This window comes from Alternaria metachromatica (genome assembly GCF_023757995.1).
Source record: "Alternaria metachromatica strain BMP 0045 chromosome Unknown scaffold_14, whole genome shotgun sequence".
NCBI classification, from domain to species: Eukaryota; Fungi; Ascomycota; class Dothideomycetes; order Pleosporales; family Pleosporaceae; genus Alternaria; species Alternaria metachromatica.
Window position 1 is genome coordinate 110448 of NW_026055505.1, and position 24925 is coordinate 135372.

At 53.3% G+C, this 24925-nt stretch overlaps 6 protein-coding genes and 1 non-coding gene across 7 annotated transcripts; 5 read left to right on the top strand and 2 right to left on the bottom strand.

Moving 5' to 3' along the window:
- Positions 1-4331: 4331 nt before the first annotated feature.
- Positions 4332-5146, bottom strand: J4E83_006363 (uncharacterized protein; the record flags this gene model as incomplete). The annotated part of the gene is made up of 2 exons (XM_049333277.1): positions 4332-4489; positions 4543-5146. 2 exons carry the CDS (start codon positions 5144-5146, stop codon positions 4332-4334), a joined length of 762 nt encoding a protein of 253 aa, XP_049187453.1.
- Positions 5147-8439: 3293 nt separating this feature from the next.
- Positions 8440-10326, top strand: J4E83_006364 (uncharacterized protein; the record flags this gene model as incomplete). The annotated part of the gene is made up of 1 exon (XM_049333278.1): positions 8440-10326. The coding sequence occupies one exon, from the start codon at positions 8440-8442 to the stop codon at positions 10324-10326; it is 1887 nt and encodes a 628-aa protein (XP_049187454.1).
- Positions 10327-15243: 4917 nt separating this feature from the next.
- Positions 15244-15613, top strand: J4E83_006365 (uncharacterized protein; the record flags this gene model as incomplete). The annotated part of the gene is made up of 2 exons (XM_049333279.1): positions 15244-15250; positions 15309-15613. 2 exons carry the CDS (start codon positions 15244-15246, stop codon positions 15611-15613), a joined length of 312 nt encoding a protein of 103 aa, XP_049187455.1.
- Positions 15614-16028: 415 nt separating this feature from the next.
- J4E83_006366 lies at positions 16029-16117 on the top strand. The gene has a single exon. It is a non-coding gene; the product is annotated as a tRNA-Asn (tRNA).
- Positions 16118-18880: 2763 nt separating this feature from the next.
- J4E83_006367 (uncharacterized protein) lies at positions 18881-20642 on the top strand (the record flags this gene model as incomplete). Its single annotated transcript, XM_049333280.1, has 4 exons — positions 18881-18911; positions 18961-19408; positions 19460-19758; positions 19999-20642. 4 exons carry the CDS (start codon positions 18881-18883, stop codon positions 20640-20642), a joined length of 1422 nt encoding a protein of 473 aa, XP_049187456.1.
- Positions 20643-20822: 180 nt separating this feature from the next.
- Positions 20823-21810, bottom strand: J4E83_006368 (uncharacterized protein; the record flags this gene model as incomplete). Its single annotated transcript, XM_049333281.1, has 3 exons — positions 20823-20859; positions 20924-21509; positions 21558-21810. 3 exons carry the CDS (start codon positions 21808-21810, stop codon positions 20823-20825), a joined length of 876 nt encoding a protein of 291 aa, XP_049187457.1.
- Positions 21811-22123: 313 nt separating this feature from the next.
- J4E83_006369 (uncharacterized protein) lies at positions 22124-24809 on the top strand (the record flags this gene model as incomplete). Its single annotated transcript, XM_049333282.1, has 4 exons — positions 22124-22368; positions 22420-22513; positions 22562-23944; positions 23997-24809. The coding sequence occupies 4 exons, from the start codon at positions 22124-22126 to the stop codon at positions 24807-24809; spliced, it is 2535 nt and encodes an 844-aa protein (XP_049187458.1).
- Positions 24810-24925: the final 116 nt, after the last annotated feature.

A 24925-nucleotide genomic window follows, 5' to 3' on the forward strand; every position in this document is an offset into this window, starting at 1 on the left:
ATTGACTTTTATCTTGCGGCGAAGCCGTGATAGTGATGTCGAAGCATGACAACGATGACGTTGAACAATTTCGTGCCACGAGCTACCTGGAAGGTCTTTCCGGATACCTCACCTAGATATGTTCGCTGCCTGCAGCTGCAAAGACGACCAAGGCTTGCTTATCAAGATCGCAGCTGTAGATTGCGTCTAGAAGAATCTGTGGGCTAGTGTGAGTGTCATCGTGTTGCGAGCGGAGTTTTATAAATGCCTCTACTAGTAGCAGGAAAAAAACATGAGCCAAGATGAGTGTAATATAAACACGGCTAGTGAGGCTTCCCATGTCTGCGGTTATGTCAGTCGTCAGGATCGTGACCAAATGGTTTACTCTGGTTTTAGAATAAAGGCTGTCTATTGAACATGAACGGAGAAATGGTTATGTTGGAGTTGGAGAGATTGGGATTTTCGGGCAAAACTTATGGACAATATAAGAAGACGGAGATGGAGCAAAGCTTTTGAAGAGAATGGTCATTCCTTAAGGATGATGTATTGGCCTTGTTGGCCTGCTACCCGTGTGCCGACCGATTCCTTTGATATAAGACCTGCTGTACCGTGATTGCGGTATCTAGGTGTACTCATGGTGTATGAACAGCAGCTGACAATTTTTTCGGTGTTGGTCCTGCTCGTGATACTGAGAAGAGCGATGTTTTGTGGCAGTCTGCACTGTGGTTTCAGTTTGAAGCAGACAAGCCATGGATCGGAACTCATTATCTGAGAGGACTTCCAGATGCGGCCGCGATGCTGCATTACCGTTTCGAACGACGGATGCAAGATCCACACAACCGCTATCTCCTCGATACCGACCCCTCGTGTTCCGGCGCAGCTTTTCCTAATACCGCAACCTCATTGCGCTTTCACACCTCACCCCCTCCCCGCCGCCTCCAACAACCCCGACACAGTCGTAACCCTATACCCCCTCCTCTTCAACACCGGCAACACCTTCCTCAACATCGGCGCCGTCCACCCCCTCCGATCATGACAAATAACAATACTGCCCTCCCTCACCATACTAAGCACATGCCGCGCATTCACCGCCGGATACGCGATCTGCGGATCATGAGGATACACACTACCCAGCACCATCTGGTACCCCATCTCCCTAATCTGCGCCCTCATCCTCGTGCTGAAGAAACCCGAGCCAGGTCGGAAGTAACGTGGCGGATGCGGTTTCCCCACTGCGTCGTAGGTGCCGTTGATGTAGCCTTCCACTTGTTTTACTTCTGCAGTGAGGGTTTCAGGGCTGAGAGAACGAGATGGCTCGTCGTGCATGGCGTGGTTTCCCAATTCCATACCGCTTTTCACAAGAGCCTCGAGTGCATCTTGTCTTCCTGGGACCTGGCCTCCAATAACAAAGAACGTAGCGTGCGCATCATTTTCTTCTAGTACCTGCAAAATCTCTTTCGTGTACTCCGACGGCGCATCGTCAATCGTCAAAGCAACAACTTTCTCTCCTCCCGCTGTTTTCGCCAAAGGCACGTGCCAAAGCACATCCGGCCACCTCCGCTGAAAATACCGTATCAACGCATTCGGCGGCTTGTAAATGACGTAAAAAGGCAGCACAAAAGCCACCATCACAAACACGAGGAAGAACATGGTGTACATGCGTCGACGGCGCTTCGCTCGCGTTGTCGGCAGGCGGAAGAGGCGCAGCGGAAGGCGGGGCATGGTATGCCGGTGTGCAATGGGATTTGAGGATCGCGATCTTTCATCGTAGGGAATGCGGCGCGAGATTGGAGGAAGTCATGTGGGGTGGGGTATTTAGGGTGGGTGTTGGGGATGCGCGTTGGTGGTTGCGTTGCGTGGGTGAGGCTTGCTCGGGTTGGTTGTGGATCAAAGGGGTTAGGGGCTCATGCAGGGTTGTGCCATCGGGTTTAGCGCAGACACGTGCAGGCGTGGTTTGGAAGAAAATCGCGGTCTGTGATTTTTTCCTCTTCTCTCTACAGCTACGCTCGCGCACGATGCGCAGTTTCTTCGGCAGCACGTCGCACAGGATTGACGCGTGTACGTCGTGTATGCTGGGCATGGCGCGCATCATTGCCTACGATGAAGTGCTTATGTCGTTTCCAGAGTTTGAAACGACTGAGGTCCACCAGGATATACGCGCCCGCGAACCTCACCCGTACCCGTCCGTATATCACGATTTTCAATTTTTGCTAAATCAGGAACCAATTTGTCACGCTTGTTCGAACAGCTACAACTTCGATACAAGCCCTCTAAGAATGTTCCAAGAACGACCCCGTGAGCGTTTCATTGACCTGGCTGCCTTACCATGTGGCTACTCGGGTCTCATTGCGTTCATACATTCCTTGTCCAACCACGTTGCCTTGCGTTGTTTTACGAGGATGCTGTACTATTTGGAAGCATCTGGAATGTCGGGTTCCGGCAGCACTACGGCTGTCGAGACGTGTTGAGCGGTTGTTATATGGGTCTACCGGTGCCCTTACCCGTCGACATGATGATACGGACACCGCGTACTCTCTGCCCTTGTAACGACGGGGTAGCCTTGGCGGTAGTTACGGACGACAGCGGGGAAAGTTATAGGGATAGCGGCACTTGAAATCAGCCTCATGCATTTCTCGAAAGGGTGTCCTGGGACGTGCAAGAACGCCTCACATTATCTTAGCATTTCCATATTGACTCTGGATGACTGATCTCATCTCCGTATATTCCGTATATTACCAATCTGGTAGATGGTCGACGGCATTGTCTTGACCCGTATACGGCGACCAAGAAGTGATCATCGATAGATGAATCACTGCTTACCTGTTTGGGACTTTCTCCGCGTACTTGCGATGTGACGGCTTAGCTACATCTTTAAGCTTTTAGCTCCCGTCAATGCTGTTGTACCGTTGAGACACATCATCTCCGCGACGCCTCAATTCGGCAGTTGGTCACAATTGCAGGTTCGCGGCTGATGCCTTGTCGGCGGCACGAAGCGAGGCTGCCATCGTTGTCAAAATGCAGAGTGGATGCTTGTAACGCGTTTCATCGGAAACAAGTTACCGTAGTGTGCGTATTGGCATCACATCGTGATCCAAGATTTTAATGTGATGGGCGTCGACGCGCGTGCAGCCTTCCTCCGGAGCATGTATTTGGTCATCTTGATCAACCTTCGGTCAAAAGGTCGATAGTTTGGGCTTCAGAATAATCGAGAGCGACATATAAGACTGATGTACATATAAGCCTCGAGGCCCATCGTACGATTATGATGGATGCCAAGTATGGAGAAGACTAATCGCTGCCAGAGCAGCACATGGTTCACATGGTTTATCGATTAGGAGACTGCAAGGTTTCAAAAGATGCCCCCGAGACTAAAAGATACATCGGTGTGAACGGCTTCAGGGTACGAATTGGGTAAGCGAGTAGATTTAGAGTGTAGGGGAAATCCCGAAGGTAGGGAAACTTTCCACACAAGAAGGCCCGATGCGCAATAGGGATAGTCCAACGAGGTGGAACTTGGTGACTGGGTAAAGCTCGGATGAGAACACCATGTCCCATGCGGCAAAACTCTGCAACTTGGGCGAAGATTTGCAGTCTTGATACCGCGTTCCGGGAAAGCTCGAAAAAGATGTCCGATATACGGTGAAGGTCCGAAGTCGATGGTAGTTCGGCTTGGTATTGCTACTACTATTCCCAACGTTCAGGACCGGCAACAGCGGTGCGAGGGTGCGGTCGAGAATAAGGCCACGCTCCCCTGCATGCCTTGTATGTTATGCATAACATTACGGCTGCTGTTCGCACGGCTGGTACCCTCGTGGGCACAGGGTGCTCCTTGTGTAAGCGTGGTTTTGCCAACGATTGAAGTTCTTCTAGCAACATTCCCAGCAGCGGGGTTATTGCGCTAGGTTTGAGCACAATCTGCGGAGAGCACTCCGCGGCTCGTCTGGACCGACAAGGTTTGGCGAGCGATCGTGGGGGAGGCCTGAAACGCTCCTTGTCCTGAGGTGCCGTCCTCGGCATTGGAGTGTAGACGCGCGGGAATGAATGGAAGGTGTCAAAGTCAACAGAACCGGCACAGGGATTTGCTGTACAATTAGGTATATTGAAAGGGGAATCTGGGTGTATCGGTAATTGCTGTCTAATGTCAAGACATGCCGCTGCAAGTACCGAGAATATACATTGCGGTCAACGTCAAGAGACGCTAGATGTGCTGGTGCGCTACTAGTAGAATGTAACAGAGGTGCTCGTCTGACATGCGTATCCTACAGGTGTATGTTGTTACAAAGTCGTAATGCATGAATGTACAAGGAGTAGTTTCGATGGCCCGTGGGCGGGTGGTGAAAGTCTGTTCGCAATTAGACTGGCGGCGTCTTGGGCTTCCTCTTGCCGATGTTGTAGCCCCAGCTCCTTAATGTTTTGACCACCTTGGGGAGGACGGCTGCGGTAAGTGGCACGCGGAAGAAGATCAGGGATTTGTGGACGAGGTAGGCTAAGCCGAGCTGTGACCAGATGGCTGTGGTGGTTGTTAGCAGTGTATACAGCAGGAAAGGCAGCGGTCTTGCGTACATGCGTTTGACCCTCCGTCGTGTCCAACCGCCTTTCCAGCCTCGACGTAGCCTTCCCTCGCGGTGGCCTCGGCAGTGGTCTCGTCGGCTTCGGCCTCTGCTGGCTTCTTGCCAGCGTCGGGAATAACGAGGCGGACGACACTCCAGAGCGCATTTTTCAGCACATGCTCGTAGTGGCCTATCCGGTCCGTGCCCAGTAGCCGCACTGCCATGAAGCAGAGGGGGAAGTCGATGAGGGACAGGCCCAGGTAGACGCCCACTGCCGTCCAGCCATATTCGCGAGAAAGCTTCTTCAGTCGCTGCGACACCGAGGGCGCAGGTTCGGGACTGCCAAGGTGTGGCGTGGGGTTGTGCGACTGGACGGGCGGTTTGTCGCTCTTGAAGCGCAGCGAGCGGAAGCGGCGGCCGAGGGCAGATCGTTGGTAGCGGAACAGCAGCAGGGCGCCGTGGTGCAGCGACTTCCTTCCTAGGCTGGGCCGGGCGGCGGGTTGGGCAGAGGTGAAGAGGTTGCGGAGGAAGGGCGCCGATGGGCGTGAGGCGGCACCACTGGCGGCACCGCCAAACGGCAGCGTGGCAGGCCACAGGCGGGCGACTCGTGGCTTCATGGCATGGACGATCGGAGATGGGCAGGGCAGGTGAATCGGCTTTCACGTGGGGCGGTGTGGTCGACTCAGGCTCGTTGTCGCACTCTCAAAACCTCGCCAAAGCTACCGCCGTTGGTGCATCGTCACCATTGCCATATAATTTAGTCAGGGTCCGTCCATCGGATCATGGTAATCCCGCCCCCCGACAGATTCACCGTCGCCGCACGAGGGCCCATGGCGCCATCCGTGGATGCACCGCGCGCGCATGCACTCTTCCTAACGCGATTGCCGACTCTGCTTTACCCGTAGATACCACACGCAGTCGTTGTAGTAGTAATCGCTGCCCGGAGCATACCGTCGGCGACGGGCATCATCCATACACCTCGTGGTTCTCGTCTCGAAGCAGAAGGACGACGCACAACATCCCGCCGTGGACGCGCTAGAAAGAAGAAGCCAGAGTTTACCGAGTCACTGACCGAAATGTCGCTGCCTCAACCCTCGTGTCATTGTCGTGGCCATGTCGCATGTCGGATCCTACCGATGATATGTCACGCCGCGCACTGATGGCGTGAAGCAGCCCTGGTGGAGCAGCCGCTCAACAGTTTCGCCCATCTCTGCCAGAACTGTCTCATTTCCTGAACGCCTTCAGTTTCTACGTGGCGAACTGACCCTGCCGTTCGTCCAAAGCCAGCACCCCGGGGTCGTGTCGTGCGCACAATCTCAGAGTTGCCTGACAGAAGCGTCAGCCTGCATTAGCCCAACCGTGGCCAAGAGCTTCCTCGGGGAGTCTCGAAGCGTGTTTCCTGCAAACATCTGTTGCAGTCCATGACCAGAGGGGCATAGCACCACGCCCCCTTGCGGGCGGAACATGGGCACCACTTGCAGCGACGCACGCCCGACTCCTTCGCCGTCGCTTGGCCAGCAACATCAGTGTGATGTCTCGCAAGCGCGCCGGTCATTTGCAGTCCCAAAAGCCCGTCGAGCACGCCCGAAGTGTGGCGTAACTAGGCCGCCGCCTGCCAGCCGGCATCACACTCGAGATGCATCGCGCCAGCATGGACCTCCATGGCGTGCCGGATTGCATTTCACGCGTCGTATTTACTGTGCATCTTGAATTCTAAATTGCGGGGTCACCACGCGTAGCTTTATTATCGACCGTGCGGGTCCAGCTCTCTCTGTATGCGAACCTGTTCGCTGGTACCGAAAGCGCAGGAGTAGTGGAACAGGAGTGCCCTCCGTTACAGAAGTCCAGTCAATACAATCGTTTCACAACCCACTCTCCTCGCAACCGCATGCCATTATCCCGTCGCCTCGCCTCGCATGGGGTGACTCTGGGTGGGCGGTGGGTGGGGCTGATCATCCTTGGGTATGACAACTGCCTGCATCTACATGGTCGAGCGTCTGCTCAAGGGCGTTGGCATCTCGCGGACGCATCCGGCCTCTAACAGTCTCCAACGTTTTACATTAGCCTGATTCGATCTGACAAGGTTCCACACATGGTTCCGCTGCGCTGCAGTCGCCGACTCGTCCTGATGCCTGGCGACGCGTTTGCAATTCCCGGCGCCACTCCCACTGCCGAACTGCATCACGACATCGCCAACCTGCAACGACTGTATAGTATACTCATCTGCTTTAGTGGGCGTTCACCTGCCATTAACTGGCTCGCCCTTTCCTTTTCGTCCAACTCTCTAGCCGACATTCCTGCAGCACGGCTCGGCGCCTGGCTGCGAGCGCCTGGGAAGGTTTGCAAGTTGATCCTTTAAAGTTTTCGGCGTTCCCACAACCCTGCAACCGCACCAGTCTCAAACTTTGAGCTTTGGGTACTGAGCTGACGAGTGATGGAGACCACTATTCATCTACCTGGCCTTAACATCGTCCTCTTGCCGCCGCATTAGCCCCTTGATTGGCCCGTGGTCACGAGCGTTCCTCTGCCCTCTGACGTCCCAAAGCACCGGACAAGGGCTCCTCTTCGAACGGCGCCAGCGTCGTCTGTCCCCCCTGCTAGCTCGGCTGGACTCTGGAGTTGATCGCCATGCCCTTGCAAAAGCTCGGCGCCGTTTGTGACTTCCTGGCGGACCAGGGCCCTGGTCTCTCACATTATTCGGCGGGATGATACTGTGCTTTCGTGTTACACCCATTCCTTCGCTTCACAACTTGACAGCGCCCAAAACGGCACGCTCCCGGAGCCAACTGTTTGAGGCTTCGACTAAGCTCTTACCCTGCGCTGCTGCATGAGTTGTTGTTCAGGATCTGCCTGTTTCTCCACGTGGGTTCGTCTCATTCTCAACTTGCCTATTAATATGCCTTCGTATATAGACTACCTGTCCGCACTACTTCCTCACCTATTCTGCACAGTGTCTCACTACCCGTCACCGCTCTCTTGACATTATCTTCGACTCCCACGCTCCTTATCTTGTCAACACTACTACTATACTACTATCAGCCGTCGCTCCTTCCTCTCTCGTTTAGCCTCATCACCAACCAATATATCCTGCATTACACAGCAACCATGGGTGGTAACACGGAATATATAGCAGGCCACGGCTACCTCTCTCTTGGCCAGGCTGTTCACGTTGCTCAAAACAGTGACGGAGGCGTTGACCAGCAACTTGCCCAATTCCTTGAGAAACGCCTTGCCGTGGTCTGGTCAAAACTCAACGCTCAACCACAATCCTACATCCTCCCGCCAGACGAATTTGCGCTCATGAACTACTATCGCACACGATTCGGAGATAACGAAATAGTTCGCAACGCTACTAAGAGATTCTGGGACAATCACAAAGGCGGCCAATAAGAGCTTGCCGGAAACAACTGCTCTCGTTCTCATACGGCGGGGATCCACGGAATTAGCAAAGCACGGAACGGCAAAGCAACAACGATCTACCTCCGAACCACCTTTACAAGCCTTCGCCCACAACACCTACTTTCCGCAACCTTCCGCCGCATATTGAATGAGGCAACAGCTGCAATTTTTGAATTGACGATGTAAGTTTCGCCTACTTGACACAAATTGCATCAGGTACTGACTCCCATCAGCTGGCTATCGCATCGTCATCGACTTTCTTATTTGGCGTTCATCGGTGTACCAAGATACCTGGACTTCCGCAAGATACCTCTCCAACGGAGTAACGGCGTTTTTCACAGCAAACCGCTACTGACCGGTTGCTAAAATGGCGTTTAGCGTGTGCGATTGGAAGCGCAAGAGCGATGGAATTCATGCAAGGCGTAACGGCGAACTATTAGAATTGGCATCACCTATGGGAGCGGTACCCAACAACGGACGACTGTGTCTCGTAACTCTGCTCTTAATACTAATGACGCTATCTCAATCTACTTCCGCTTTACTCACGACTACCCCGCTTGCGCAACCCTACCCCCAGACCGTGTCCTTGAGAAACCGTGCTACGAACGAATCATCTCTGCTAGAATGCCTACAGGTTGCGCCACCAGTCCTGAGTCCAGTTGATGCATGCCAGCAGACCTTGATGGTCCATACATTTGCCTCCTCGTACGGACAGCCATTCGTGGGACAATTCAACCCGCCGGACTGCAGCTTCAACAGGGTTACCTTCAACTTTACCGTTACCTCTGCCGGCCGGCAGTTTGACCGACTCGGTGTGATGTTCCTTGATGATACCGAAGTGTTCCGGACTTCCACTGCCGAGCCAACACAAGCCGGCATAATATGGACATATGTCAAGGACATGAGCAGCTACCAATCTCTTTTCAATACGCCACAAAAGATAATCTTCGACCTCGGTAATATCGTCGACGATACATACACCGGCTCCTGGTACACCACGCTGACCGCAACCTTCTTTACCGCCGATGATGCTATTGAGCCCGCAGATGTCATCATCCCAATCTCAGCCCGGAAGTCGGGTCAAGATGCATCCAGCGTATTCGTCGTACCGGAGACAAGAGCGGTCAACAGCGTTGTGCTTCCGCAGAACGCGAAGAAGGCGGCCTTCTCCATCTCCGCATGTGGCCAGGCTGCTGAGGAGTTCTGGTGGAGCAATGTCTTATCATCAGACACCAACGCATTCGGCAACGACACCACGCTATACGGTCACTCGGCCTTCCGAGAACTTCGTCTTCTCATCGATGGATCATTAGCTGGAGTCGCCTGGCCCTTTCCCGTCATCTTCACTGGTGGCGTTGTTCCTGGCTTCTGGAGGCCCATCGTAGGCATCGATGCATTCGATCTGCGAGAAGACGAAATCGACATCACTCCATTTATACCACTGCTCAGCGACGGCCAGCCCCATAGCTTCGAGATTCAGGTTGTCGGCGTCGATGATGATGGTCGTGGGAACGGGAACTTCACGACAGCCATCGAATCGAACTGGGTCGTTACTGGGAAGATCTTCGTTTGGCTTGACACTGGCAACAACGCTATCACGGGACCCGCGCCTACCACTGTTACGACTTCCAGTATCGTACTACACTCGTCAAAACGCGGGTACTTGAACAGCAGCGCAGGCATCTTGCTAGACTACTCTATTCAAGTCACTCGCAATCTAGAGATCCAATCCACGTTCGACACGCCCGCAGGTTCAAAAGCAGTTACCTGGACCCAGAAGCTCACCTACTCCAACGTTGGAACTCTCAGCAACGGCGGTAACGACCAGATCGTACGTCAGTCGACAACAGGCACACATACAGCATCCACAGATTATTCCAAAAGCTTCGAATACCCGCTATGGGTGCAATCGTCCTACAACGCGCCATCAGGCGGCAACGTCAGCATCAACGCAAGCATGTCGCGAAGCAAAAACGTGCAGCAACAAGGAGACCTAGCCTTCCCAAACGACTGGAAAACATTCGACTACACGCGTCTACAATCGACGCCCTACAGCAACCAGACCTTCACAGGCTCTGACGTGGACAACTGGCAAAATGGCACGGCATCCTACCTGTCTGTCCCCGCACTGAAAAAGTCCTTCGGATCAGGCAGCACAGAGCAGCGCCTCACACTCAGCGGTGTAGGCACCGGACCACAAGACGCAGCATCCCAGCAACTCTACCAGAGGCACATTGCCGCCACCAACGACTCGGTCGTGTATGACGACGAGAGCTTCGGGCGTCAACTGCGAGGCCAGAGCAGGTATGCCGCTCCCAGCCTGGCGGGCGCGCCAGACGTCGCGCATGAGTATGCGGCGTCAGGCGTTAGAGCGATGCTAGGAAGGGGGCCAGCGTAGGCGACTGCGAAGCAGGATGAGGTGGTGGTGGAGGTGGATCTGCATTGGGACGAAAGGAAGGTTTACCGGTATCTGCACGACATGTGTCGAGCAACGCGATGGATGGATGGGATGGGGCACTACAGGCATGGACATCTTAACAGTCTGTGGGACTTTAGGTGGTGCGTACTAGCTGTCAAGTTGGCTTTTGGGACAAAGCAAGCGAAGTGGAGGGATGTGGTGGGTGGCCTTTTGTGGAGGCTGACTATATTCGTTGCACTGCATTTATTCTCCGTTATCGCACTGCATGCGGTTTCTCGACGTTGATGCTGGCTCTCACGGCATATGCGCTGTCAGTCTTCTTTCGGTATCGTTTGGCGAGACAGCATGATCAAATCTCAATGCATACTGCACTGCACTCGCATTCTCTTCCAACAACGCGAACGCGGTGTTCTCATAATACCCATACCATGCAATGAGCCGTCCAATCCAGCTTAGGCGCCAGGGAACAACGGCCTTGCTTCCCAGCGCAACGGTAGTCGCAATACGAGTCGCGTGGTATAACACAGCTGCACCTCATCTCGCCATCAACGTCTTGGCTTCCCAGCCACCAAGTCCCACAGCATAAACTTTGCAAATAGTCATGAGGGCGAAGAAATACTGATCGTCCTATGATACCCTCAGTACAGTCATTCCCAGCTAAAAGCGAAAAAATTTCGCTTGCAGCTATCCATCTTGGCTAACTACTCGATAGTTCGCTTTCATGCCGCTTCCGCCCCGCCTCACCCTATCCTATATCACCTTTCGCTGCTAATAACTTCCCGCCTAGCTTCCCTTACCCGAAAATGTATCATCCAGTACCCCACGCCGATCCACATAGAACGTCGACCAGGAGCCAGGATTTGTATTTTCCACTCACCCTTGGTTCTTGCGGCTTTTCACATCATGGGTCTTCCTTGAGCGCGCTAATGTCGCCATCTCCGAAGCGGTTTGCGGTGCCGTCCTTCGTGATGTGGGGAGGGGGGAAAAGAGACGGTAAAAGCACACCAGTGACCGGATATCGTCTGTTCCGCTCGAGGCGCGCCATCATAGTCTCGATCTTATATGCCCTAGCTTGTCTTAACGGCGGCCTCAAACTTAATCGTAACGTTGAGTGGGCAGGCAAAGCGGTCGGTACAGCTGTCCGAAGCAGAATATCAAGGTCCCTTGTGTATATGACAACAGCAAATTTTTGTTTTTTGCCATTTTGAAAATAGGCAATATTCGCAATTGCCTTCATGTTGTCAAGGCTATCATGCGAAAGAGTTGTTGGTGATACAGCGCGCTTAGGTCACGTTGGGTTGGAGAATCCAATCCCTTTTAGCCGACGGGCTTTCGTTAACGCGCGCTCCCGCGGGGCGCCTTGGAGCGGGAGATTTGCAGTCGATCTGTGCGTACGCTGCGTCTCCTCGTGGCAAGCCTGAAACGTCGGTAATGCACCGTGAACTGTGGTTTTCGCCTGGGGATTGTCTACTTGGTGCAAGGAGAAATCTCGCGCGATGCCTCATTCCAAGGTTCGTAAGGGAGGAAAGGAATATCGCTAAACCAACACAGCACACTACGGCTAATGGTGCATCACTAATTAAAGAAGATGCGAATGCGAGCAGTTCGTCTCGGATGCGCATTTAGGGTTTGTAAAAGGAATGCCCTTTGCAGGTCGGGGGTTTGAGGCTGTCTGCCGCGGACACCGTCTTGCGAAGAGAGTCTTTCCGACCCCTGGAGGTACCTAGGCAGATCCACTGTGTTGGAAAATTACGTTCCCTTTCCTGGGAACCGTTAGCGATTGGTCGCTGGGAATGAGCGCTACAATGAGAAAGACACACTCTGGCGCATTGCTTTTGTGCTCGCTGCCGCCTGCGCAACTGCGATGTGGCCAGAGGGGCACCATGGTTCGCGAAGACACACCCAAGGTACCATCAACCAAACCACAGTTCCACTTCGTGGAAAAAGGATAGCCTGCATACTCAAATATTGAGGTCAGAACGGGCTGGAATAGACGCAGTAGTAGTAGTAGTAATGAGAAAGACATTCATCACACCAATATCACGTCGAGTGTAGCGCGTGCTGCCGTGTGTTCCAGCCTTATCCGCCCCATAGTATCCATACATAGCTGCGAGTCATGGTGGTCGTTATGAAACGCTCCACCACTCATTTTCCTTTTTCGTTCCAGCTTACTGGTGCTGTTATGGGTCCACACATGACGCAAGGATGGTGCACACTTCTTTCCCGAAGGTCGTAAAGTAAGTTCAGAGATTATCGCTGACAGCCGTGGTGCTGTGGTTCTCATCTATCTGTAACACAATGGGTATCCCAGTTTTGGTAGCCTGGCGCGATCCCCGTATGCGGACGTGTGACTGACAGGCCGGGGTGAGCGCTTCGCTTGCATCAATTCCAATGTGTGACGAGTGGTAGCGTTGGTGATGGTCAAGCGATGTCCATGGATGGCAGACGGTGATGCTGTGCACTAGAGCAGTGGACGCCGTTTCGCGGGCTGGGAGATGCCGCAATTCGCTTTCATGGGCCGCGGACTAGCGCTACTGATGCCGGTAGTGGTGTGCTGTGAAGTATTGAATATTGACAAATTCTCTCGAAGATGGAGCCCTGCCTGTATTCACCGGTTTGGTGTTGTGATATGTTGTCACACCTCAATGGAAGATAGTGTGGGACGCCTTGATCCGAGAAACACACTGCAACACCCCAACGTCCCTCATGGTAGCCTATCACCAGACCTGCGGCAACGTCCTCAGGCCGCCATCTTGTGGCTGCGAGCCGTTCGCCCGTTGAACTTCGTATTCGAAGTTTGTTTGAGCCACACACCCACGCGCGCAAGCATGGCTAGTCCTGTACGACATTTGACGTCTGCTGCCGTTCATCGGTGTGGTAAACCTTCGGTGGGCGCGACGCGCCGATGTGAACGCCTCTAACTTTGTCTCGACGACCCATGCATGACAACGGTGGGCTGATGGTTCCTTCATCAAGTGGATCAATGTGACTAGATGGCGATCAGGTCAACATTGAGCTCGTTCTCCGCGTTCCCGAGGGTGGCTGCCACCAAACTTGCCTGTAACCGATGGTCGTGGTTGTCTGAGGCAGAGTCTGGGTCGCGCATAGATGTGGGCTGGAAAAGGCCCGGATAACCCCATCCTACTTGAAGACCGACTTTGTGATTCCGGTCATTTTCCCGGACTAGGTACTTATCGAACGATCGTTGAAGATAAAACCGAGGTACTACCGTGAACCAATGCAGGTGGAGTGCCAACGTCATCATGAGAAAACCACATCCGAAGTCCCAACACAATTCACGGAAGTCTCTCAAGCTCCGTGTACGGCGTGGTCGCATTCAAAATGGATACTTTTCCATGAACCAGCGGGGTCTGGGGAGAAGCGACGCGAAGGAGGGGCGAATGTGTGGATCCGGGGCAGTGTCGCGTGCCTGTGACTCGTCAAGATAGATGCGCCTTCCTCATTGACGAGTGGCGCCTATGGCTGGGCTTTCGAGCGCTTTCCATCATATCTTCATGTCATCGTCACTGACTCACACACCTCCATGAACCTCCCATGAAGCACTATGGTCCAGCCGCTATTTCCCAGTATTACTCAAGACGATGATAAAACCGCGCAGCGTCTCAGCGAGCACGAAATCGAGGCTGAATCCTCACTTAAACCCGGCGATAAAACCGATGAGGCGCTAAGCGTTCATCGCGGGGCAATTCGTGTACCCTCTCCGAATCCATCGCTCATATCAATAGACGATGCGAATGTTGTACGACTTGGTCGGAATCCAGACTATGCTCCTGTATACCATGAAGAATATGCTTCACGTTCATCCGCTCCTCCGCGGACTCTCAAAGAGAAGATCGACTTGTTTTGGACGGCGAACAAGGGTTTAGCGTACGTCTTGCTCGCTCAGTTCTTCGGAAACTTGATGAACGTTACCACGAGAATATTGGAAATGGAAGGAAACAGCGGTAGGCAAAAGGTCTTCCGGCGATATCAACATGTGCTGATCTAAGTGTAGGTAATGGCTACCACCCATTCCAGATCTTGTTCGCAAGGATGAGTATCACCACAGCATGTGCTTTATTCTACATGTGGTATCGCAAGATAGAGCACTTTCCCTTCGGCATGAAGGAAGTTCGGTCTTTGCTAGTCGCTCGAGGATTATTTGGCTTCTTCGGAGTCTTTGGCATGTACTGTATGTCACTTACCCCCCTTCTTAGGACCATGCGTTTGCAGTAACTTGTCTCAGCTCGTCTGATATTGGATCACGTCTGAAGGTTATTGCTACTGCATCGCTGTGATGGATTCCACAGTACATCATATCGGTCTTACGTACTTGACAAAGTGCTGACCATCCTAGATTCTCTGATGTACCTACCTCTGGCCGATGCCACCGTCATCACATTCCTCTCACCATCACTCGCTTGCTGGGCGTGCTCATACTTCATCAACGAACCGTTCACCAGGATGGAGCAGATAGCTGCGTACATCTCGCTATTCGGCGTCGTCTTGATCGCAAGACCCGTTTCGTTATTCTCTGCGCTATCGCATTCCAGCGACCCGGTTCCTGCCTCCGGTGGCTTAGACGCCATTCCGTCAAACACCACTGCGACTTCACCGGATCGTCTCGCTGCGGACTACGATGATGTGACACCCACGCAACGAGCAGCAGCAGTAGGAGTAGCGATGTTGGGTGTGATAGGGTCAACAGGAGCATATACCACCATTCGATGGATCGGCAAGCGCGCGCATCCGCTCATATCTGTCACTTACTTTGCAACATGGTGCACGATTGTTAGTATGGTGGCAATGGCTTTCATGCCAGGCGTTGGCTTTCTACTCCCCAAAGGCGTAAAAGACTGGTCTTACCTGCTCTTTCTGGGTATCTGTGGATTCGTCATGGTAAGTCTGGTCTAGAACCGTGCGTCGCGCATCTATTAACGTGACGTAGCAATTCCTCCTAGCCGCGGGTCTCCAATACGAGAAGTCTTCTCGCGCAACCAACATGCTCTACATGCAGATGTTCTTCGCGCTTGGTTTCGACAAGCTGATCTGGGGTACAACGCCGAGTGCCTTATCCATTGTTGGGTCGTCGCTCATCCTGGGTTCGGCCATATACGTTGCAATGAACAAGGAACAGCCGAAGAAGACAGCTGAGCCAATGGGTAGAGGAGACAGCGAGGAAGAAAGGGGGTTGATGTCGCCAGCTTATGACGTCGAGCGAAGGGATGATGATGACGCCGATATACAGATGCGACCACTGAGATGATGCTTCAGCGTTCCTTTTAGATTTACTGTAACGTTTCACGCGCATGAGGAATAGACTGCTAGACTGCTTTGCATAAGTATAAGTATAAACAGGAGTCAGAACATAGACGCTTCGCAAAACCATCTCTTGTAGTTGTCTAAAACTATTGCATATTATCACACCTCGAACAATGTGCGCCCTTCTTGCCGCTCTTGCCGTCATGAATTTCTGATTCGTTGTTAACGCTTTCATTATGTGTTGGGTGATGCCGCGGCGGAGGTCTCGGAAGTGATATGTAGCTACCCCACCTGCGCTCCACGCGCAATCTGCGATCTCAAACTGACGAGGAGCCACACAGGCAAGCAAGGTTAGCTCATCATCTCCTGCATCATCGTACTATATATTATAACATTTTCACCAGCACTTCATCAACAAATCCTCTGTGGCGCAATTGGCTAGCGCGTCTGACTGTTACGTTAGTAGCTAGTTATCAGGAGGTTGGAAGTTCGAGCCTTCCCGGAGGAGGATTATCTTTTTGCCTCGCCAGCATCCTTTTGCACCCCACCATACCAATACAACAATAGCTATGTGGCTGTGAAGCATCACATTCATGTGGCGAAAGTGATGAGGTTGCTGCATTTTTGCTTCGAGAAGATAGTAATTGTATTGCTCCTAAAGTGAACGATCCCATTATGCGATTGACAGCTCATTCGCCGCCCCAAACAGCTGTCGTCTAAACCCTACTCCTCTGCACACTCGCAAACCTCATCCTTCCGTCTTCAATCTTCAGCACGTTGACCGGGACCTTGACGCGCAACGGCTCTTCGCCTGGTAGATTCATCGGCGCTGAGAAACCTGCTACATGCGAAACAGCACTGTCGCATGTCGGGCATTTCCAGTTTCTGCGGCTTGAGTCCACATCTTCGTCGGTGTTCTGCTCGATGCGCTTGATGCAGATGTTGCAAAATTGGTGGTCGCAGGGGCGGATACTGGGGATGATTAGTATACAAAGCTTGGGAAGGGAAGAGAGAGGGAAATAGTAGATAGGAACGTACATGCAATCGCACAGCCTGAGTTCGCATGTCGTGCACATCTTCGGTTTCTTCGGGTCGAATTCTGGTTCCGTGCTTATGCCGATGTGTTGGTCCATTTGACTAACGCTCTTCACCTTGTCAAAGTCACCTCCATCAAGGCGCTCGTCTACCTTCTCCTCGACGACGAAGTATTGGCCTCCGGCCTCTGTGTATGCCTTCACGTCGGTATTTGGTGGAGTTGGAACGATGTGCGTCACTTTCTCGCAGCTTACAGGGTCGAGGATGTGTATGTGGAGGATGCGCGCTGCGGCGTGGTTCCATGTTGTGGGTGGGTAGGGGTCTTTGTATATGTCTTGGACTGTACGGCAGCTTAGTGGATGATGAAGGTGAGCTAAAGAGGGGATAGACATACTCAGCTTGCCGCCTGCGGCTAGACCCATGGCTTTGATGTTTTTGGTTTCGATGACTTGGAGGTCCGGATTGTCTATACCACCTTCGCCCGCGACATCTTCCTCACCGTCCCACACGTCTTCCCTGTCCATATCTACGGCCGAGTCGTCTGCTTCTAGAGCGTTATTACGCGTAGGAAAGTGGTCTGTTAAACCGGCGTAACCTGATGATGTAATGTAACCCGGTGATACAGAGTATGACGAGGTTATTGATGCGTGTGCGGTAGACATCCTTGTCATATTATTGCTCCGGACCCGTTGCCGCTTCTTGGAAGTGAACGATCGCCCTTCTATGTCGGACCAATTGACCGCCTTGCAACTACATATCAACGACATTCTCGACAGGGGATCAGTAGAACTTACCATACACTCGATAACTCCATCTGATGCCGCAAAATGCTTCGCCTTGAACGGCTCCTCATACGTACGATCAGTCGGGTAGCATCTCAACACATCGCCAATTTTGCAACCCAGCTGTTCAGGCGTCTTGTATTCAAGGAGACCGTCATGAAGGTTACCACTGTCTTTCAGGAAATACCTTTCTTTACCGTGAGACCAGAAGCGTTGGTTGGGAAGGCATCCAGGCGTGATTTCGAGCTGAAGTCCACCGTACTGCTCTTTTGACGTCTTCTGACCTTCGACAGTGTAGCCAGAACCGACTTTGTCTAATTAGTTGATGATTTGAGGACTGAGTATGAGACGTACGTGGCATAGCAATGAACTGGCGAACAACACCAGGCGCTACACAGATACCATCTAGCCATTGCTGACCTGGTACAACAACGTAGTCCTGCTCGAGCTCACCATCTTGATCAGAAGCCATTTCTTCCATTGTGATACCAGAAAGGGCGTTGACGTGGCCCATGAAGATGCGGACGGCACACATGTCGCCTGGCGTTGTCGGCTCAAAGTTGAGCCACATGGCCTCTCGCTGCCACATTGGGAAGAAGACACCACCACTGTCACTAATATTTTCGGGTAGGCGATCGGCATATGAATTTACGCTAAATAGGTCGTAACTTCCTAGTGAGCCTGGCAGTTGGTGCAGTTTGTTATCGTCTGGCATTCTTGGGGTCCGTTCCAGGGATACGTGAAATCCACAGCTGGCTTCGACCGCACGCTTGGAAGAAGGGGTCGAGGAGATATTGAAGTCGATTGGTCTGCCATGGTGAGCATTGGCGTGCGACATCAGTGACTCTGTTATTTTGATCGTGTTCTTGGTGGGAATTTGGTCGTCCGCGATCACGACAACTTCTTCGTGATTGCTCACGACGCGTCTGAGGTGATTCTCGCGATGGTTCATGTCGCCTATCCTTAGAAAATCAGGCTTACGAAATCCAGAATCTGTTTAGTGTCAGTTGAATCCTTGGACAGTAGGATGATGGCTAAGCAACTTTCGATCCGACTCCAAAGCTCAGACAACGGCTCCTCTTCGTGCATGATCATGGAGATTGTCGGTGTCTCCAGATGGCTATCTCGAATGCCTGTCTGATCGATTTGTTCGGCATATTGGGCCTTCTCTAAGCCCTTGATCACGATTTTGCGAGAGTCCGTGGGGACGACTAGGGGCGTTGTAGAGGCCATCGAGTGCGACACGTCGGCAAATTGTGTACAGTGGACAATGAGTCGAAGAATGTAAAAGAGAGGGATGATGTGACGATCAGATCGAGGTGCAAGCAGGCTTCAGGATAGCCTTGTGCCTTGCCAGGTGGGGTCATGTCAGCTGCATGCGCGCGCGTCGTTCCTTCGCATTCAACCGGGCTGACACGACTGCCTTCTTCACATTGCGATAAGCCTCAAGTAAAATGTCTTTTGGCTTCTCGATAGGGGATATCAGTATGTGTACGAGACTGCAGTCCTTTGCAATAGTGCTGACTGAACCTAGTCCTCCTTAGCCAATTAGCCTACGACCTCTATTCGACCCTTAGCTCTGGGAGACAGGCTGCATCGCGTGACTTGAAAGAGCTCGAAGAAGTACTATTTAGTTTGAAATGCGCTTTAGATCACCTCAAAGTAGCCTCCAGAGACGTTCTCGCCAGACCAGACTTGCAACATGGGGGATCAGCGCTTAAAGAGAAGTTGGACATGATGATTGGATCATGTGCTTCCACACTCCAAGAGCTGGACACAGTGACAAAGAAGTACCGTGACGTCGAGATCCAGGCAAATAAAGGAAAGACGAAGTTGCGCACGCTGGAAGACGTGAAGAAGAGTATGAAGGTCAACTGGCAGAGAGTGCGATGGGACCGCGAGAAGCAATCGTTACAGCAGTATCGGGAGAAGTTAAAGTCGCACACCGATGCGATAAACCTCATGTTGACTTCGATAATCTGGTAAGCCTCGTACCTTTGACCGTGGGAGGACATGGGCTAATCGGTGTTCAGGGCAAACACTGCGTTCGCGAATGCTGATAGCAAGAAGAGCCACGATATAACGCACTCTTTGTTAGATAACATGTTGCGCAACCCAGTTGCAGATCCTGGAATTCGGGGTATGGTGGAGGAGATGCACGTTATGCTCACCAATCCGACTGCCAGGTCACAACAAGGCCAGATGAAAGTGAAACGAAGTACGGGATTGTCCCACAACCAGTTCGATGTCACTGCAAATTCGCTGAGCGGCCCGTCATCTGAGGAAGCACCGAATCCGAAGCCAGAAGCCATCCGAATGGCCACAATGCAAGGTACACAATCGCCTCAGAATCAGCTCGGTACTGCACACCCTTTCGGTGAAGCATCATTTGACGATTCCTCTGTTCCCAAAAAAAAGTACGGAAGAGGTACACCTGTAGTGAGCATGTACGCAATGACAAGTTTGCCCGAAAGAACGGAAAGGGTAGATGAATATGTCAGACCCACCCCAAGAAGAGTATCGACGCAAGGCCTTGCCCGTGTATCGTCTTGGATAGGGCAAAATAGTGCAGAGAGCGCAAACGAGCCAAGCACACCCTCTGTACACCATACGGCTCACACGCAAAGTATGGGGTCGAGTGAGATTTATCACAAAAAGTCCGGGAACCTTGCGGAGAGCACATTTCGTCAAGAGCGTCTGACAGACCATGTCGAGCTACCAGCGGCCACTGTACAACTCAACAACGAACGCCGCGCTTTCGGAGCAAAGGAGTACGAAGCCTTCAAACAGCGATGCGCAAAGCCGAAGAAATTCGCGAAGCCGTCTTTCCTGACGAGTGTGACGCCCAGCATTCAGCACCTCCAAGCCTGTATACCGCATATCTTCCAATCGACAGCAGAGGGTAAACAGCAGACGCAAGAGCTGAAGAACGAGATAAGCAGATGGACACAGGAGTTCGCTCGCTTCGTCGACGACACTAGAGCAACTCAGTCCAATAAAGACGGGCATATCTTGACGTTGTTAGGAGCGCTGAACGAGGCAGTCGATAGCAGTACTGGAGATATGAGAAAGCTGTTCTACGAGACTTCGGACTCGGCGGGCTTCACATCAGTACTGAACCAGGTGGAGACGATGTCGAAAAGCGTAAGGGTGATGAAAGAGATTGAAGAGTTCCAGGATGCCAAAGAGGAATGGTCAGAGCGAACTGTCAGATAACTCTGTATAAGGTGCTCGTAAGCGCATCAGTTCCTGCACTTGTATTCGCTGAAGGACCGAACAACGACAGTAACTTCGCGTTCCCTGAGTGCTTCTTGTGCCCTTGCAATGTGCTCTGTAGGACGTGCCCGGCTTCGCCGCATGCTCCCTTGAACATGAGCACGTTCTTGGTCTGCGAATCTACAAAGAGGCCAGGTTCCATATCAACAAGTTGGGACTCGTCCGGATTATGAGGTATGATGTCGTGGATTATCAGACGATCACCGGTGGGTAGTAGACACCACAAGTCGCCAAGTGCGTTGCGTTTGGCAATGACGTCTGCCAGGGTATGTTTTCGAAAGTCGACATAGCGATTTTGCTTGGTGACCTTCGGTGCGTGGTCGATAGGGCCGTCGGAGTGGGCATACCATCCAACATCCTCATGCGGAGGCACAAATCTCCGTTCCTTCAAGATATGTACGAGCATTTCTGCTCCAGCCGCGGCAAGCCGTTGCTCCAATATCTGAGCCGTCTCAGGACTCGGTTCGGAAGGAATGGCAATCTCGTAGCCAGGCATGGGGGTTTGGGCAAGGATAGTACCCTGGTCGAAATGCCTTGGATGCAGTGTTTGCACAGAGACACCGGTGTACTGCCGCCGCTTCAGTATGGCATGTGAGACGGGTGCTGGGCCACGCAGATCGGGAAGCAGCGAGGGATGCACGTTGAGACCGCCGTATTGCGCATAGTTGAGGATTCGCGGTGGGACGAGGAGGCCGAAGGATACGGCGATGACGACATGTATGGGGGTGGGTGGAGTCCAGCCGGTGAAGGTATCGATCACATGGGTGGGCAGGTTGAGCTCTTGGGTGGCTACCTGCTTGATGGGTACTGTAACGTGTCAATTGATGTTGTGTTGTAGTCAAAAGACGTTCCTACCCTCTCTCAGCGTCTTCAGTCCCCGTCCGGTGGGCTTCGGTGGGCGATGGATGACATCAATGCTCTCAATGAGGCCGGGCACATGCCGCTTCGCGTCTGCTACGGCGCGCAGTGACGCGATGCTGAAGGCGTCAGAGCCACAGAAGAGAATCCGCAATGGCTCCGACGTCCGAGCGGGAGCAGAGGTAGAGCTGCATCGGCAGGGAGGAGTGGCGATCAAGGAGCGGACGGGGCTGCGCAGCCTCCAGATCATGGCTCAGAGGTGAGGAAGCTCGGCGACAAAAGCCGCGCCGCAGGGTCTGGACGTTGCGATCGTGATCCCGTGGGGCATCTCGACCACGACAATCGGAGGGATCCCTGCCGCCCGGCCGCCGCATCGCGATGGACTGCAGTGCCTGACTATGGAATACAAATAGGCCACGACGACCGCTCGTTGTTCGGGTTGCGCGTTGGCACGTTCGCTGGCTGGCTTCTCCTCCGCGTCTCCTCCGCACGCGTGACGTAGTCATCCATCACCCAAATCCACCAGAAGCGCCGCGCGACCAGGCCCTTCGCAGAATGCACACATGTCTTCCACGGCGGTTCCCAAGGTCGTCCCGGCGCAGCTTTCCTTTCTAGCCATATACAATCCCTCGCTCGGAACATCGGATGAGACTTTCCACCAGCAGATTGTCTTCTACTACTCCAAGGCCGCCAAGACGCGCTCCAAGCTGAAGGATGGCGACACAGAGAGGCAGGAAGAGTTGCGCGAGCAGGAGAACGAGAAGCTTCGCCAGGTCGGCCTAGCTCAGGGCATGGTAGGCTTCGCGAAGTAGGACGCATGCAGGCGAACACTTTCGTGTATATGGCTAATACCGTGCAGGAGTTTCTCCAATGGCGAAGCAGTTGACTCTGTAGAAACACAAAAGTCGCGCATCGTTCTACGCGAACTGGAGAATGGGTGGTGGATATTGGCAGTATGTATGCTCACGTGCTCAGCAACACTACGACTAACACCACCATAGTCCATTGATCTCACCCAACTCCCACCGACCGGCGGCCTCACACGAACCGACTCGAGCACCGATACCACCGAGCCCATAATCGAATACTCGTCACGCGAAGTCAGCCCGCCTGCGCTCCTGATTCAGCAACTCGTGCGCGCCCAGTCCGTCTTCCTGCTACATCATGGCTCAACACTCGAGAACATGTTCTCTAAGCACGGCCGTGCCAAGTTCTGCAGTATACTCGACAAGTACTGGTCGCGATTTGCGAGTAGCTGGGACGTGCTGCTACATGGAAGCCCTGCAGTGGACATATACGGTGGCATGAAGCTGGCAGCCGGTGGCGAGCTGGGGATGGGTGTTGGTGAGGAGGAGTGGGGAAGTAGTGAGCGAGACGTATTAGAAGACTTCGCACGAAGGACGTCTGGTCTCGTCGATGTCATGGTGTCCCGCTTTGGCGAAGCATCACCTCTACAACAAGCCAAGACATCCACCGATCCGAAGACACTCGAAGTGTCAGAGCTGGAACCCTGGATAGGAGTCGGAAAGAATGTCCATGCCGCAGATGGCGTTGTCTTTTCGGGTCTGGGAGCTGTGAGCAGGAAGTCATTGCGAGACTTGTCTCACTGGGTAGAGACTATCTACGCTCACGGCGAGTACGCTTACGGCGTACGAGACAACCCCACATCTGACCGCAGGAAACGGCGGAGGAGAAATCTGAAGCCCGAACCCGAACCAGAAGAGCCGTCGCCTCCAATACGAGAAGAAAGGCCGCGCTTCCCTCCGTCGAGCAACGGCTCCCTACCACCGGGTATCCCTCCGCCTATTGTCAAAGCAGCCGAGAACTCTCTTGACAAGGCCTCCGCCGCCGTCCAAAACAACAAATCCCAGCCCGACTCTACTGCACCTGAGTCCAAGCCAATGTTAGCGTCTCTGGGTGACACCGAGACCTGGATGAAGTACATGACACTTGGCTATGGGACAGCATGGGGTGGAAAGAAGAGTGCCGAAACCTCGGAATCTGCTGCTCCAATGCCAGCACCGCCAGCACCGGCACGCGAACGCACCCCTTCACCAGCAGCGATGCGTTACATAGATCCTACGCCTGATGTGGATCCAGCAGAGGAGAAGATGAAGCAGCAAATGCGTCTAGAGAACGACGGGTATTTCCTTGTAGGACTCAAAGGCGATCTGCAGGACCTAGACATCGACGACGAGAACGGGGAGGGCGACTGGAACATTCGTATACCGCTGCGGACCATCCATGTGGAGGTCGACAGGCGAGAAGCTTCACTGAAAACAGAAGATGGCGACTCGGACTCGACTCCGCAGTACGAGAGAGACATGAAGGTGGAACCGACAACAGAGAACAAACTGTCACGGTTACGACCTGTTGTCTACGTTGTAAGTCTACGCATCACCTCCAGATTCCTCCCCCTACTAACACCTACCCCAGCACCGACCCTTCGTCTACACCTTCCTCTTCGAACACCGCACCCACTCCCTCGGCGTCGCATCCTTCTACCGCGACATCCACAACTTCTTCTCGCCCCTCCACCGCTCCCTCGACAAAAGCACATCCCCCAGCCTCGTCGCCGCCCGCCTCCACGCCGTCTCAAACCACTACACAACAGAAGCCTCAACCGGCGGCTCAGGCCCCTCCTCCGGCCCCAACACACAAACTATATACGACCTCGTCTACGACCCCCGCACCTACACCGTGCATTCCAGCCTCCCCAACATCCCCGATCCAGGCACCCTCCTCGCCGAAGGCCTCGGCAGTAATAGTACTAGTTCGCTCGGCTGGAGCAGAATCGAAGCCCTGAATGTACATTCCCAGATCCTCGCCACGGTAGCGGGTACACGCCGCAACCTCTCAGAAATAGAACGCACATGCAAAACATCCCGCGGCTGGTGGGTCGTCTGGATGCGTCTCCCACCCTCGCAAGTCAGCAACGAAGACACCGCGCAGAACACTGCTTCGAATGAAAACGCCGGGTCAGGACATGGCTCCGGCCAGTTCAATTCCAACGAGCTGCGTGAAGCGTTTCTGGTGAGGAGGGCGAGGGATACGACGGCGCATAGTGCGAAGAGCTCGAGTAGCTTTGCGAGTGGCATGTGGAGTGGGCTTGGTATGGGAGGTGGGAGTACGTCGCGGAATGAGAGGATGGGTGGGAGTGCCGCTGGGTGGGGGCCTAAGGGGTTGGCCGAGGGGATTGGGATTGATGCGAGGAGGTATGTGGAGGAGTTGTTGAGTTTGAATAGGTAGATATTGTGTTGTTGGAAATTGAGGGCGTGGAATACAATGAGCGGATCAGGCAAACGCGATTTGTCCTGTCTACAAATGCCGCTTCAATCATCTTTACCGTCTTGCCCTCGCCTCCA